General features: G+C 48.7%; 1 protein-coding gene across 5 annotated transcripts in view; it reads right to left on the bottom strand.

Moving 5' to 3' along the window:
- Window positions 1-6,435: 6,435 nt before the first annotated feature.
- ZNF496 (zinc finger protein 496) overlaps window positions 6,436-15,721 on the bottom strand; it is a 40,111-nt gene continuing 30,825 nt past the window's right edge. For all 5 annotated transcript variants that reach the window (XM_089905166.1, XM_030762290.2, XM_089905167.1 and 2 more), the window contains 2 exons: window positions 15,537-15,650; window positions 6,436-9,196 (listed from right to left, as the gene is read on the bottom strand). In XM_089905166.1, coding sequence (XP_089761292.1) covers window positions 8,442-9,196; window positions 15,537-15,650 — 869 coding nt within the window. In that variant the 3' untranslated portion in view covers window positions 6,436-8,441. The remainder of the gene's footprint in view (window positions 9,197-15,536; window positions 15,651-15,721) is intronic.

The raw sequence follows: 15,721 nt of genomic DNA, 5'->3' as shown, positions 1-15,721 counted from the left end.
TGCAGGAGTGAGCTCAGGTTACAAGCTTGGCAGGCACAGCTGTGCCTGTGCCCGTGCAGGTCAAGGGGACTGTCACTGAGCAGACTCCTGAGGCTCATAGCAGTTAAAAGACTCCCAGGAAAATGCTCAGGGCTGTGCAGAATGGTGAGACCAGAATCCAGTCAGGTCTCCTCCCTAGGTCTCTCTGTTGCACTCACATGCCTTTCTGGAAAACAGACAGACAAGACAAAAAGACAGACAGAGGTTAGGGAGGGACAGGAGATTATAGTTGGGAGAGCCGAGTACCTCCAAGATATCAGTGTTTCCATGACTGTTGGAGGTTTGATCTGATTATCAAGACAAAAGTGCACTAGGATACACAATACCCAGAAATGGACAACCCCTGCCTCCCATCCCACCCCACCATGGAGCTTCTGCTGTAGCCTTGTTGGAATAAACCAGTCCCCAAAGTGATACTTTGGGGTCCCAAAGAGAGTTGTCCCTCTGAGGAATAGATAGGTGGCACCCAAGAGTTAATGTCATCTATTGCCCACAGCTGCCAAGCCAAAGGCATCTGGACTTTTATAAGTCCCTCACAGCCACCAAGGGAGCAAAGGAGAGGGATGAGAAGTGAAGGCAACTCCTAGGTGTTTCCAGGTAAAAGAAGTCCTCTTCTCATGAAGTGTCTTCCCCATGTTCTAGGAAAAATGGGACACAAGAAAATGGTCATGTCCCAGGTCTCGAGTGAGTCCCTGGGACGGGTCGCCAAGTGAGAGTCCTTGGCTTCACACAGGAAAGAATTCAGGAGGGAGCTGAAGTAAAGTTAAAGTAGGTTTATTTAGAGAGATACACACTCCATAGACAGAGTATGGGCCATCTCAGAAGGCAAGAGAGGTGACCCCAGGGCATGAGGTCAGGGTCTTAGAAAGTGAGAGTGGCCCCGAGGTGTGGGAGTGGTTAGCTTTTATGAGTTGGGTAATTTCTTAGGCTGACGAGTGGGAGGATTATTCCAACTATTTTGGGGAAAGGGCAGAGATTTCCAGGAACTGGGCCACCGCCCACGTTTCGGCCTTTTATGGTCGGCCTCGGAACTGTCATGGCACCTGTGGGTGTGTCATTTAGATGCTAATATATTACAATGAGCGTATAATGAGGCTCAAGGTCTACTGGAATTTGAATCTTCCGCCATCTTGGACCTAGTAAGTTCTAACCAGTTTCCTGTTCTTCTTAATGGTTGTGTCATTCTTTTAATGGTTGTGCCCTGCCCCCTTCCTTTATATGTCACCCTTAACCTATTTCAAAGCCGACCAGGGCCTTTTCATTAAAAATGATTTTTTTTTTCTTCCCTGGATTTATCATGACTTTGTTACTGAACACAATTTGTGTCCCCGATGCACAGACGCCAAATAAACTGAAACATCAGAGTTTGGAGCAGAGAAACGTTTATTGCAGGGTCAAGCAAAGAGAATGGGTAGCCTATGCTCAAAACCCCTGAGCTCCTCAATGGTTTAGGAGGAAAAGTTGTTTTGTCTTTTTTCATTTTCTGTTCTTTTCTGGGGGGGGGGGATGTTTTCATAGGCAAAATTTGGGGTGAGGGCTGCAGGGTGTGTGACTTTCTTCTGATTGGTTGGTGCTGAGGAAACTGGGCAGTATTCCAGGAATCTTGTGCTCAGCATGAACTTACCATCTTCCACCTGGGTTGGAGCCTTAGTTCCATCAGAAGAACTCAAAGATATTGTTATGTATATTCCTTGAGGAGGAACTAGGACCCTGCCCCAACACTGCACTATTGTTTATTGACAGCTCCTTCCTTGTTTCCGCATTCTTCTCCCTTCCCTTGATTAGCAACTGTTTGAATCTGCCCTTTTGACTCAGGGAAGGTCAAGGAGGCTGAACGAAGCCTATTTCCTACAAATAAGAAACGGGGGACACAGAAAGGCTTTTGTGCCCAGGAGGGCCCCACAGGGTCCTGCTCAGTTTCAACTTCACCTTTGCTATCCAGAGCCTGAAACTCAGCCAGGGTTGTGGTTCTGTCTTCTTCAGCCACATCTTGTGACCCAAACATGGGTGGGGGAGGGGGTGTGGAGCACATGGCCTAGAGCCCTGATATCCACTGGAGGGCCCTTTCTCAAGGCTGAAGGAGATAAGCTCAGGTTGGAGAAAGAGGCTGTCTGGCTTCAGACAATCTTCTGTCTCAGACTTCTCTTTCCCAAGTGACCATGAAAAGTTGCAAAAAAGGAATCTGCTTCCCTCTGCCACTTAAAACCCAGCTCAGAAAAATCTCACCTTCACCCAAAAGAGTAACAAAACCAAAAATCATGTGTTCCATATTCTCAGATTGTCCGTCCTAGTGGGAGAGTGACTGCACTTATTACTGCTAATCACAAAAGCAGACACCTCAAATTAATGATTTTAACACTTTTCTCTGTAAGGGAAGATGCAAGAATCTGGGCTCATTGAATTTATTCCTTAGATAAGCATCTTAACTATATAGGGCCAGTATCCAAAGCACACAATTCTTCCTGTTTTTCTCTAACCTTGGCATGTGGGATTCTAGCTCCCCAACCAGGGATCGAGCCCACACCCCCTGTGTTGGAAGTGCGGAGTCTTAACCACTGGACTGCCAGGGAAGTCCCTGTTTTTCTCTATCCTGTATTCCCCTCAGGGCGCACAAGTCGGGGAGGGAGGGGCAGGGCTGTCGTGGCCATGGCTTGATCCTTGTTTACTAGAATGGCAGGCAACACTCCCTGTCCACAGTGGACAACCAGTTGGTGTCAGAGAATTGGCATTATGATAGCTGCAGGCTCTTCTCAGCACCTGGAAAAGCTGGTTTCCAAGCTCCTGCTCCAATAGGAGTCCAGTCTCTCTTGGGAGGGCAGAATTGACAAGGTGCACCTTATACCGCACATTATCAATATCCCATTTTGATTCAGATACTGAGCTGACAATGTAAACAGGTAAACAGGTGATTAGCAGTGGAGAAAACATTGAGAGAATATACCAGGTATCTGTCCACCCTCTCCTTCCCAACTACAAGGTGGGTCTATGCCTACCCTCTCCGAACCCCAAGACTGCCCACCTGCCTAGCACCTTCTCAAAGGACAGAGAGTGTGCCTGAGCCAAAGCTCTCTGCTGTCACCAAAGGCAGCTACATGAAAATCTCCACAGGTACAGGAGACAGCCTTAAGGATGCTGAGGCCCCTGGATCCCTCATCTCAGTGGCCATCTTTGCTGGTGCACCTGGTTCTCCTTATATAAATTTGGTGAATGCACATCTGTTAGACTTTGGGCTTCTTGAGCAGATGGTTAAAGAAAGTTGCTAGTGGGCTTCCCTCGTGGCGCAGTGGTTGAGAGTCCGCCTGCCGATGCAAGGGACGCGGGTTCGTGCCCCGGTCCGCGAAGATCCCACATGCAGCAGAGCGGCTGGGCCCGTGAGCCATGGCCGCTGAGCCTGCACGTCCGGAGCCTGTGCTCCACAAAGGGAGACGCCACAACAGTGAGAGGCCCGCGTACCGCAAAAAAAAAAAAAAAAAAAGAAAGTTGCTAGTGAAATTTTTAGATCATGACCACAGAATATCATCTGGACATCAGCCAAGCCATTTTAGAAAAATATGAGTTGTAAAAAAGGAGACCAAGATGAATTTGGTCCAGCCACTCTTAGCAACCCCACCCCCTACCTGCAACTTGACGAGTCATTGTTTGCTGAAGATGCTGTGTTGATATGATTTCAATACGAGCTTATACTCTTTTCCACTCCAAATCTTCTTTTCCAAAATATTTACTCAGAGAAACACTTAAAAATATCTAGGACTTTCCTGGTGGCGCAGTGGTTAAGAATCTGCCTGTCAGTGCAGGGGACATGGGTTCGAGCCCTGGTCTGGGAAGATCCCACATGCTGCGGAGCAACTAAGCCCGTGAGCCACAACTACTGAGCCTGTGCTCTACAGCCTGCGAGCCACAACTACTGAGGCCCACACACCTACAGCCCATGCTCTGCAACAAGAGAAGCCACCACAATGAGAAGCCCAGGCACCGCAACGAAGAGTAGCCCCCACTCACTGAAACTAGAGAAAGCCTGCGTGGAGCAACGAAGACCCAACACAGCCAAAAATAAATAAATAAAATAAATAAAAAATAAATAAATTTATTTATTTTTTTCTTTTTTTGCAGTACGCGGGCCTCTCACTGTTGTGGCCTCTTCCTTCGCAGAGCACAGGCTCCGGACGCGCAGGCTCAGCGGCCATGGCTCACGGGCCCAGCCGCTCCGCGGCATGTGGGATCCTCCCGGACCGGGGCACAAACCCGTGTCCCCTGCATCAGCAGGCGGACTCTCAACCACTGCGCCACCAGGGAAGCCCAATAAATTTATTTTTAAAAAAATCTAGAAATCACTCTGAATTTACCGTCAGTGGGTTGGAAGCAGGCCCCCATCTCTTCTCAGAGCACACAGACACTTTCAAAGGTGATCCAGCTTGATTTGGGTGGGATTGATTTACCCCAGCTATTAAGTCTGCACCTCTTCTGACCTGCAACGTTTTCGGGGCAGGCATCCTGGCCCCTTTACATTTTGACAAGATGTAGCAAGACGTGTACATAATAGGCTAGTACAGACATGACTTGTACCAAACCGTTTTTTAGCGGGTGATGGGAAAAGGGCAATCCCCTGCCATTTATTTGTGTGCTGAGGAGACAGCCCTTTGTCTTGAGGGGGTTACCAATCTGCTTGTGATCTCCTTAGCTATGGCCAAGATACGCGAGTGAAGACTGGCCCTTCTCATTAATGTGTGAATCTGCTCTTCCATTTCTTAAGAGAGTTCTGCGTCTTATGGGGAATTCATAATACTGCAGTGCACTTTGGTGATTATACGCACATTGATCATGGTGCTCTCGTTGTTGGCTATGGTTTAGAGGGAGGATAAAATTCCTAATCTGTATGGGATGGTCAAAAGGTACGATGGAACCCCAGGGCTTTGCCCTTGATGAACTTATGATCCCTAATAGCCAGCCTGCAGATGCTGGGTGCCTTAGGTGTGGGGCAGGGCTGCAGGAGAGCCTGGTCATCCAGTCTTCCTCCCAATGCTCGTTTGCCGGCTAAGCTGCCTTCTTATGCATGTTACCTAATCTGTAGACTTGTTTGCATTGGAGCACTGGTAGGCATTGACCATTCCGTATAAGACAAAACAGTATCAACTTTTGTTACTAATAGAAAATGCACCTGGGTTTATTTGATGGAACTGGGGAATTGACAAAAATGTCATCAAATTCCCTCCATCACGCTGCAAGCAGAAGTGTTTGTGCCTGATCAAAACCCTGCTTTTGGTAGAGAAGGGAAACTATCTCACAGGAGAAAAGCAACCAGGACCAATCTCCAAGTCCAAGGTAGGCACGGACTTGTGCCTTCTCTTCCACTTGTGCCATGATTTGACTTAAGAATAGCAAGGGACCTCCTTCCCACCACTGGCTTTATCTTTGTTTTTCCCAGCCGTGGCAAGAGGTCAGGAGATAGAGGCTGTATGAAAATGGCAGAGGTTGGGTGCAACAGCTATGGTGTTACCAGGAGTTCATCCCATCCCTGGTGTAAAGAAGCAGTTACTTCCTCTCTCCTCTAGAGAAGTCAGATCAGATGACCAGAACTATCTATCTGAGGCCCAGAAGTTTCACAAGGTGATGCCTGACATCCAGAGGGCCATTTTCAGCATCCTCCCACCTCAACTTCTCTTTGTCAGGCCAACCGACCATCTCTCTCAGCTGTGCTACTTGTTACTTTTTAAACTAAAATGAAAAGTCAAACGCAAATATGAAATCGGTGAGTCGAATTTTATTATGCACCTGTGAATTTATGGCAACAATGCCAAGGGATCAGATGAACAGGGAGGACAGATGCTCTTCAGATGTGGGGTCTCTGAACATCCACGGCAAGGTAGAAGCATAGCTCCCCTGTCTGCCCAGCTACCCAGGGAGGGTGGGAAGGGAATAAGTCGGTCAGCTCTCCTATCTTCTGGAGGAGCTTTCTCCAGAGCAGGTAACCGCATTGATTCTTCTGCATGGGAAGAACCTGGGATTTGAGTTGCATCACCCAGTAGGGTTTCCGAATCCAGGGGGAAGGTAACCTTCTGATTAGCTAAGTACCTTGGTCAGGTTTGCGTAAGTGAATGGGGGACTCCTTCACAATATCTGGTGGGTACTGAACGATGCACAGCGTCCCCAAAGGTTTCGATTCTGTCACGTTCCCTTTCTTTCTTACTTAAGATTTTCAGATAAAATACACTAAGTAGAGTAGTGTTCCTCTTGGGATCATAACCTCCCCTCTTAATGGAATCCTTGGGCAAGAGTGCACAGGTGGGTGGGGTAAATGTACACGGAATCTGGGTTCTATTTGGAATTTTCCCCTCCCTTGGCCTTCGAGATTCATATTTTTCCCTTTTCCTGGCAGATCAATCCAAGAGGCAAACTATGTAGAAAGCAAAGAGCCTCAATAGTTTATTTCTTGTTCAGGGTTATGACCAAATTATTTTATTGCATTTACTGTTCCTGGGTATGTAGATGAATCTACACACAGTAATCGTAACTATAAAACCTTGTAACTCTTTCACTGAGTTTGTGGCAGCAGTGTCTCTCAACGTGACAATGAAGTGGCTGACAAGGAACAAAGGGCCTTGCATTCATTTGCCCAGCCTTACTGCCTGCTAATGGGACCTGACATACAAATACGTAACGCATGCCTGGTGGCTGGCTTTCTGATTTAGTCACTGATACTCCATAGCCTCTGTGCTTTCTCATCATTGAGCTGCGCCAACCTGGCCAGTCTGCCAGGAACAAGACCATGGTTTTCATGGCTTGCGGTTTCACTACCAGTGGTCACTCCCAGCCCAGGACCCCAGGCAATGAAATTTAAAGGCTATATGCAGAGGGCATCCACCCTGGGAGCAGAAGCTTGGGTCTGGATCCTGCTTCCAATAGAACTGAGAGTAAGCTAACCCAAGTTTGTATTGACTCACCTGTGAATAAGCAATGACAGCAGAACCTCAGGATTATCTAGTTTTATGGGTTAAACTGTGTCTCCCCATCCCCCCCAAATTCATGTTGAAGTCCTAACCCCAGTACCTCAGAATGTGACCTTATTTGGAAATAGGGTTATTGCAGATACAATTAGTTAAGATGGGAACATAGTGGAAACAGTAGGGTAGGCCCTAATCCAATGACTAGTGTCTTTATAAAAAGGGAAAATTTGGAGACAGACACATACACAGGAGCACCATGTAAAGATGAAGGTAGAGATGGGGTGATGCTTCAACAGGACAAAGGATATCAACAATAGTCAGTAACCACTGAAGCTAAAGGAGAGGCATGGAGCCGATCCTTCCTTTACAAGAAACCAACCCTGCTGACACCCTGATCTTGGACTTCTGGCCTCCAGAACTGAGACGATGAATTTCTGTTGTTCTAAGCCATCCAGTTTTTGGTACTTTGTTACAGCAGCCCTAAGGAACTCATACAACGGGCACACTAAGTTAATATATAACGTAGAGAATGACTTCACCAAGGGTTCTGTTGTTTCCCCTGCTCAGTTCACCCAGCCAAAGAACCTCTCATTCACTGGAGCTGAGCTCCCCTTTCCTAGACACGACCCAATGGGAAAGGAAACTTAAGTGCCTTTCAAACGATGATGACTTCACTTCTAACCCGCAAGCATACACCAAGGACCTTCAGGGTACAAAGAAAGGACACTTTGGGGAGTGTGTGCCAACATACAATTTAAAATGTGGGCTTTGCCTTAAATGAGCTCACAATCCCTAATAACCAGCCACCATCACAAATAAAAGGTTTCCATTTGGCAAGAAGCTATAAAGCCCCCCACCAAGGTTTCTGAGCCTGAAAGGGCCATCTCATAATTGTGAGGTGCTCTTGCGGACCAGATGGTGACCAGGACTCAGACTTCTGATGACATGACATGGTCTGGTGTGCTTGGCCCTACTGCCCTTGTGCCCACGGGTCCCACCCCGCCTTCCTGCCTTCCTCCTAACCCATCACCTCATCTGCAGCTTCTTGCTGTCAGGCAGAAAGTACAGTTACCTCCAGACCTCAGGGTGGGGTGGGAATTCAGACAGCACAGAATGGGAGTATACTGAAAGTCAGCTGGTAAGGGACAGACCGCCCCCCCCCCCACAAGGGGTCACTGCAGTAGGGGGCGCCCCAGTCCCTCCACCGCTTGGGAAGCACTGGACAGGGTTCTCCTAGACCCGATAACACTGGGCAAGTCAAAGCTGGTGGTGACACGCCCTCCCAGCTTCTGGCACAGCAGAGACAGAACAGATGCTCAACTGGCCACGATCTCATTTCTACCTGAGAGTAAAGGTCAGGAGGATGTGGTCTCTGTCCTGGGGAGGAGTCTGGAACCGAGCAGGAGCGGGATGTGCTCTACCCAGGCTGGAGCTGCACCCAACAAGGTGTGCGCCCTTGACTCAGTAGGAGTTCAGCGCCTGCTTGGACCGGCGCTTCATGTGCAGGCGCTGGTGGCGGAGAAGGTCAGAGTTCTGGGAAAAGCTTTTGACGCAGTACCGGCACTGAAAGGGCCGGGACTTGTCCACATGAGTGCTACTGCGGTGCCGGGCCAGTTGGTCGGGACGCTGGAACACCTTCCCGCAGTCACAGCACTGGAAGCGCAGCTTGGCCTTGCCCTTTGCCAGCAGGGCGTCGGAATCCCCGCCCACGGTCCCCGATGCCTCCTGCTCTCTCTTCTTCAGTAGCTCGAGTCTGTCTGGCTGCAAGTGTATCCGCCTGTGGGAGAGCAGGTGGGAGTTGAGGCGGAAGCTCTTCCCACAGGCACCGCACCTAAAAGGTTTCTGGACCTCGTGGGTCTCCAGGTGCCCATCTAGGTCCTCGCTGTCACTGAACAGCTCCCCGCACACCGAGCACTCGTGTGGCTTCTGCTCCCTGCGACTCCGCAGGTGCCGGATGAAGTTGACCCTCCAGCGGAAGATTTTGCCACAGTTCGGGCACACATAGGACTTTTTGGAGGAGGTCTGCACCTCACCCCCTGACTCAGGGCCGCTCCGGAGGGAGGTAGGGAGGCTGTGCTGCTTCTCCGTGGGGCTCTGCAGCTCGTCTGTGCAGTAGGGGCCGAGCTGGGAGTCCTCGTCCCCAGAGCTGGAAAGAACAATCTCGATGGTCACCTCCTCATCCAGGCTGTTGTCGGGAAATGGTGCATCACCTCCGGCTACCAGAAAGCAACATGGAGGTCAGTGGTGCTGCCCAGGCCACACTCTAGCCCCTACGAACCCTACCCAGGAAGGTTCAACGTGGGTCCAGGAACCCACATTTTTGCAAGGGATCTTCCGGTTGCAGATACCTCTGGTGTTATCTAGTGGCAAGGAAACCCTTAGCCACACTGTGCCAACGTATCCTCGGTACCTCTTTCTCCTCTCTCCCTCTTCCCTACCTTTTTCTCCTAAGCCCCCAGGCCCAATCTTTTTTTTTTTCTAGCCACTGAGACCCCTCCAAGCTCTAAGAGTTAGCATGTAAGTCTCGAGCATTTACACATCACGTAACCCTGACTTCCTTAACCAGGCATGGGGAAAAATCTGTCAGGGTACATTAAAAGCCTTGAGAGAGAGGAAGACGCTATATGCTATAAACAGGCTGCCAGGAAGCTGCCAGCTACCATACTCTGAGCACTTAAATGCCCCAGGGATTGTGCAAGACTTCTGACGTGCCCAGTCCCATTTCCTCCTGGACACACCCAGTGACACCTTATTTGCCACGTTATAAACATAGGCAAACTCGGGTGATGTGCCCAAGGGCTCAGGGCTGAAGGGGAGTTGAGCCCTGCTGTGATGTCAGAGCTGTTCAACGGTCCCAGACTGCCCAGGATCATCTCTCCCTCTCAGTGTCGTATCAGAGGCCCACCAACAGCCACTAGTGGTGATGCGTAGAGATGTCCTGCACTTTATAAACTGACTAGAAGAAGCTCGTTCAATGGATCCCAAGCCCGTGATGTTGGAAAGCTGTACCGTGGGGAGGACGTGGGTGGGCACTGGGGAACCTGGTATGAAGTCCTGGCCTGCAGCCCAGAGCCCACTGCGCAGCTCTCCTCAGGACTGTTTCCTCACTTTTGTGAAATGTGGGGCTCAGGTCTAAAACAGGGGTGGGGGGGGCAGTGGTGCCAGGCCCTTCAAGATATTAGTAGGAATATGGTTATTCTGGACTTAATTGCTGGAGAGAGGAGAGTTCTGGCAGCTTAGGGAATGTGAGAGCAGGTGAAACCGGACAGAGGATAGCAGGAAGACCCAAAGCCACAGAGAGCAGGAGAGACAATGGGAGGGCCAGAGTCCATGGGGGTATCTGTCCATACATCACAAGACAAGTGTGAGGGGGACTGGGTAGAATGTGAGACTGGGGAGTGGGAAGGGAAGACTTGAAGAGTTAGAAAATTTTCAGTCTACCTATACTGCAAAAAATGAGAAAGTATATTCTGGGGAGAACACCATGGGTGTGGCAGGACAACCTTGGATCCAATCAACCTTCTCGGAAGCCAGGAATGGAGATGAGATAATCCAGGAATGGTCTGTAGGGGACCCTCTTGTCTGATGGTCTGAACTACTGTAAATTGCATGGGAGGCCTACAGTGTTTCTAAGAACATTATATGAGCCGAAACACTGCCATCTTGGAATAAAAAGGAAGGAGACAGGATGAACTGAAGGAAGGCTCTCAGACTTCCAGAACAAACTAATAGAGCTATCTGGCCGCAAACATGCGTCAACCTTGAAGGAAAAGGAAGACCAGCCCCAAAGGCAGTTCAGAGGTTGACAGGACTGTGGAGTGTGGACACAGCACTGAGCCAAAGATGAATCTCAAGCCCTAAAATCTGACGGAATTTGCCCTGCTAGGATTCAGACTTGCTTGGGAGCCATCAGCCTCCCTGCTTTTCAATCTCTCCCTTTTGGAATGAGAGTGTCTGCTCTCTGCCTGTCTTACCATTGCATTTTGGAAGCGCATAACTCGATGTCTGGATTCACAGGCTCACAGCTGGAAGTGAGCACGCCTTGAATTTCGCCCAAACCTGATTTAGATGAAATCTTGATGATGCTGGAATAGGTTAAGGAGGGTTGGGATAGGGTGAATGTATTTTGCGTATGAGAAGCATGAATCATGGGGGAACAGAGGGTGAAGTGTTATAGGCTGAACTGCATCCTCCTCCTCTTAAAAATACGTTATGTTGAAGTCTTAACCCCTAGCACCTCAGAATGTGACGATATTTGGAGATAAGGTCTTTCAAGAGCTAATTAAGTGGGGGCTTCCCTGGTGGCACAGTGGTTAAGGATCTGCCTGCCAATGCGGGGGACACGGGATCTAGCCCTGGTCCGGGAAGATCCCACATGCCATGGAGCAACTAAGCCCGTGCGTCACAACTACCGAGCCTGCGCTCTAGATCCTGTGAGCCACAACTACTGGGCCCGCATGCTGCAACAAAGAGTAGCCCCCGCTCTCAGCAACTAGAGAAAACCCGCATGCAGCAGCGAAGACCCAATGCAGCCAAATATTAAATAAATGAATAAATAATTTTAAAAAAAGAGGTAATTAAGTTAAAATGAAGTCAACAGGGCAGGACCTAATCCAACAGGTATCCTTGTAAGAAGAGGAGGTTAGGACACAGACATGCAGAGAGATGAGCATGTGAAAACACAGGGAGAAGACAGCTATCTACAAGCCAAGAAGAGAGGCCTCAGGAGAAACCTACTCTACTGAAACCTTGATCTCAATCTTCTAAGCTGCCAGAATGTTGAGAAAATCAATTTCTGTTGTTCGAGCCTCCCAGTCTGTGGTACTTTATCACAGCTGTCCTAGGAGACTAACACAGTGCATATAGGATGACATCCCCTTAAAACAGATGAAGTGACCAAAAATAGATGCATAGTTTCTAAAAAGGGGGAAATAAATCAACAATAGTGCTGTGTGCCATTGACACAACAGTGTAAAGAATTCCTAGCAGATGAGATGAAACTCACAGATGTGTTGCCCAAAACACCACAGAGAAAGAGTAACACCAGGGCTGTCTCAGCTCAGCACTGATGACTGCAAGGGGTGCGGCGGGTGGAGAGAAGGGCAGAGGGAGGCTGAATTGGCTGTGAGGATAATGGTAGAGAAAACAGGGAAGTTATTGGTGTAAGTGCTTTTACATGTATTAAGTCATTTAATCCTCAACAATAATAACTCCACAAGGAAGCTATGACTATTATCTCTGTCTTACAGGAGAAAAATTTAAAACCGAGAGATAGAGTAGATCAAGGTTCAGGGGAATTGAGCTCAACTTGGGGTGGGGGGGGTGGGTGCTGCATACCAAAGCCTCTGGCTATGCTGTTCCATGGCCAGGGAACAACCAGGCTGCTGTGTGTTTTCAGGGGGGAAAAGCCCATGACCAGGTTGATGGCTAACTCCTCAAGAAGGGCAATCTGTGGCCTGGGAATGAATCAGTCCCTGTCAGCTCGGGGTGCTAAGGAGAGAAGCAGGGAGGACAGGAAGCTAGATTTAAAAAAATAAATAAACGCATTATAACTAATATATTCTTATAATGTTAGGATGGGGAGGCTTTCTTAAGCAAGACACAAAATCAAAAAAGAGATGAATAACTGCATTTACATACTAAAAACGTTTTTAGAAAACCACTTATGTCCTAAAAGACACATAAACAAAGTTAAAAAACAGGAGGAATTACGTACAAATACTAAGAGGCAACAGATTGAGACCCACAATTTTGAGTTTCTACTAATTCATGGAAAAGGCAAGCGAATGTGGAATTAAGAGCATGGGCCTGGAGCCCTATAACATGGGTTCAGATCCTCAGTCTGATACTCAGCCTGTGAGTGTCAGACGCTGCCTGGGCAAGAGACTTCAGCTTGGGGGTCCCAGCTGCAGAATGGAGACGTCATAGTACCTGTTATGGGCCAAGAGTTTGTGTCCCCCCCCCCAGAATTTGTATGTCAAAGCACTAACTCCTAATGTGATGGTATGGGAGGTGGGGCCTTTGGAAGGTAATTAGGTTTATATGAGGTCTTGAAGGTGGGAGCTTTGTGATGGGATTAGTACCTTTATAAGAAGAGGAAGAGACAAGGGCTCTGTCTCCATGAGAATGCACCGAGGAAAGGTCATACAAGCACACAGGGAGAAGGCAGTCAACTACAACCCAGGAAGAGAGCCCTCACCATACAATGAACCTGCTGTTGACTTGATCTCAGACTTCTCAATCTCCAGAACTGTGAGAAATAAATTTCTATTGTTTAATAGAAAATACCTCTATGGTATTTTGCTATAGTAGCCTGTGCTGGCTGAGACAGTATCTATCTCAGAAGGTGCGGTATGGATATAACGCACAAATCATGTAAAGACCTTACACTGGTGCAGTGCTTTGGACATAAAGACATAGAGCTTACCAAATGTGAAGGGGGAAGGGGCAAAAAAGAAAAAAAGGACTAAAGAGTATTAACTAGGCAATTCACAGAAAAAACACAATAAACAAGAAAAGATATTCTGGGCTTCCTGTTGGGGCAGTGGTTAAGAATCCACCTGCCAATGCAGGGGACATGGGTTCGAGCCCTGGTCCGGGAAGATCCCACATGCCACTGAGCAACTAAGCCCGTGCGCCACAACTACTGAGCCTGCGCTCTAGAGCCTGCATGCCACAACTACTGAGCCCGTGTGCCACAACTACTGAAGCCCACGTGCCTAGAGCCCGTGCTCCGCAACAAGAGAAGCCGCTGCAGTGGGAAGCAGGTGCACCTGCTTGACAAGTAGCCCCCGCTCGCCTCACCTAGAGAAAGCCTGCGCGCAGCAACGAAGACCCAACGCAGTTCCCCCGCCCAGCAAAAAAAATAAAATAAATAAATTAAAAATAAAGATATTCCATCGCAGTGGCAGCTTTATAATGTGCTGGTTGGACTGACACGAATGGAACCAGTTGGGAGGGTCCCTCATGAGCGTGGATGTGGACCCTTCACCTGCTGTCAGAAGTGTGGGCAAGGCTACCAAAAGAAAAATGGTGCCTATTCTTTGCAATCTATCATCTCTCACTGATCTCAGATAGCAACCCTTAGCTTCTTGCCATTTCAAAGTATATTCTGTGTCAGAGCCCAGCAAAGGGAGAGTGGAGCTAAAAAACTCCCCTGGGGATTAATGACTATCCACATTCTATAAGGATGCTGCCAGGGCTGAGACATGCTGCGGGCAGGAAGAGGCTGAAGAGGATTCTAAATGTATCTCGAGAGACTTCCCTGGCGGTCTGGTGGTTAAGACTTCACCTTCCAAGGCCGAGGGTGCAGGTTCACTCCCTGGTCGGGGAGCTAAGATCCCACGTGCCTCGTGGCCACAAAAACAAAACATAAAACAAAATGTATCTCGAGAATCAAGCTTTCATCAGGCAGAACTGAGAATGGGCTACACACGAAAAATCCTCCTCAGCATACAGAAGCAAGCTCCTTAGAAAACCAGGGGTGAGCATCAAAGCTTGTGGGGACGGAGTACTGTCCGTGCAGATCGACTGTAGATTTACATAAGCGTAAAATCCCTTTTGTCTACACAGGAGAGGGGGCGAACACAAATGGTCATGAACCCTGCACGGTGGTAGGTGGAAACACCAAAGTATCATGCAAATCTTGCTTCCAAAAGGCATCACGGATTGTGCACGAGTCAGTCTTGATAGCTGCAAAAAGTCCTCCATGACACAGTGGGTTTAAGTGAGGACCGGAGACTTGGGTGTGATAGTTGGAAGAATGGCTGAACACTGAGGACATTAAATATGGCGGGATTTTAGTCTTCGCCTCTGGAGGTGGCAACTTTTACCAGCATTACTTGGAGTCTAAATGCTGCCGAGGGCAGTTGGAGCACATTCTCCAGAGGTCCCCCTTTCAGCATTCTGTAAACCTGTTCTTTAATTCCAACACTTTGTCCGGGGAGTCTGGTCTTCCTTGCTCAGGGAAGAGATACACAAACTAGGTGGTCAACAGCACTACATCAGCACCCTGACTCAACCCACAAGAGAAAGGCAAGGAGGGGAGGGTCTCAGATTACGAGTGAGCTGGAAGAGAACCTAGCAAAACAAAACTAGGGCAGGCAGTTGGCAAGGAACTGTCAGCAGGAATTTCAGAAAGTTCAATTCCTGAACCTACCACCAGCACAAATGTATACACATACCCAACACGCATGCACACACACACACACCATGCACGCATACATTCACACAGACATTATACACACATGCACGCACCACACACACACCACGTACATAAACACCACACTCACACGTGTATGCCCACACACATGCAGACATGCTCACATGCATACCACATACCACACACCACACACGTACGCTCACACACGCAACACACCAGACACACTATACATACATCACACATGCCATCACCACAGGCCATACCACAGCCCCACGCTACATGCACACACAAGCTCGCACACACACCACACACCACATATACACATATGTACACTCAAGCCACACATCACACAGCCAGGGGCACACTCCCCCGCACCCTCTCAGGCGTTCCTTTACCTGGGCAGGTGCTTGGCGGGAGCACCGTCTGCTGGCAGATTTGGAACTCCGGCACCTGCGGCTCATCCCGTTTCCTTCTTTCTTCTGTCTGGAATGGCTGGAGACTTGGAAAGTCTTTCCAGAGAAGAAAATGAAAACATTGATTTTCCCTGCAGCTGCAGCACCACCTGGGGGTTGCATCTTAA

The sequence above is a fragment of the Delphinapterus leucas genome, unplaced genomic scaffold (genome assembly GCF_059928025.1).
Source record: "Delphinapterus leucas isolate spDelLeu-1000000601 "Yukka" unplaced genomic scaffold, BTC_Dleu_Yukka2 spDelLeu_asBTCV2_sq25, whole genome shotgun sequence".
Taxonomy (NCBI): Eukaryota; Metazoa; Chordata; class Mammalia; order Artiodactyla; family Monodontidae; genus Delphinapterus; species Delphinapterus leucas.
Note: the sequence above shows the minus strand (reverse complement) of the source record. Positions and strands in the feature narration are given on the sequence as shown.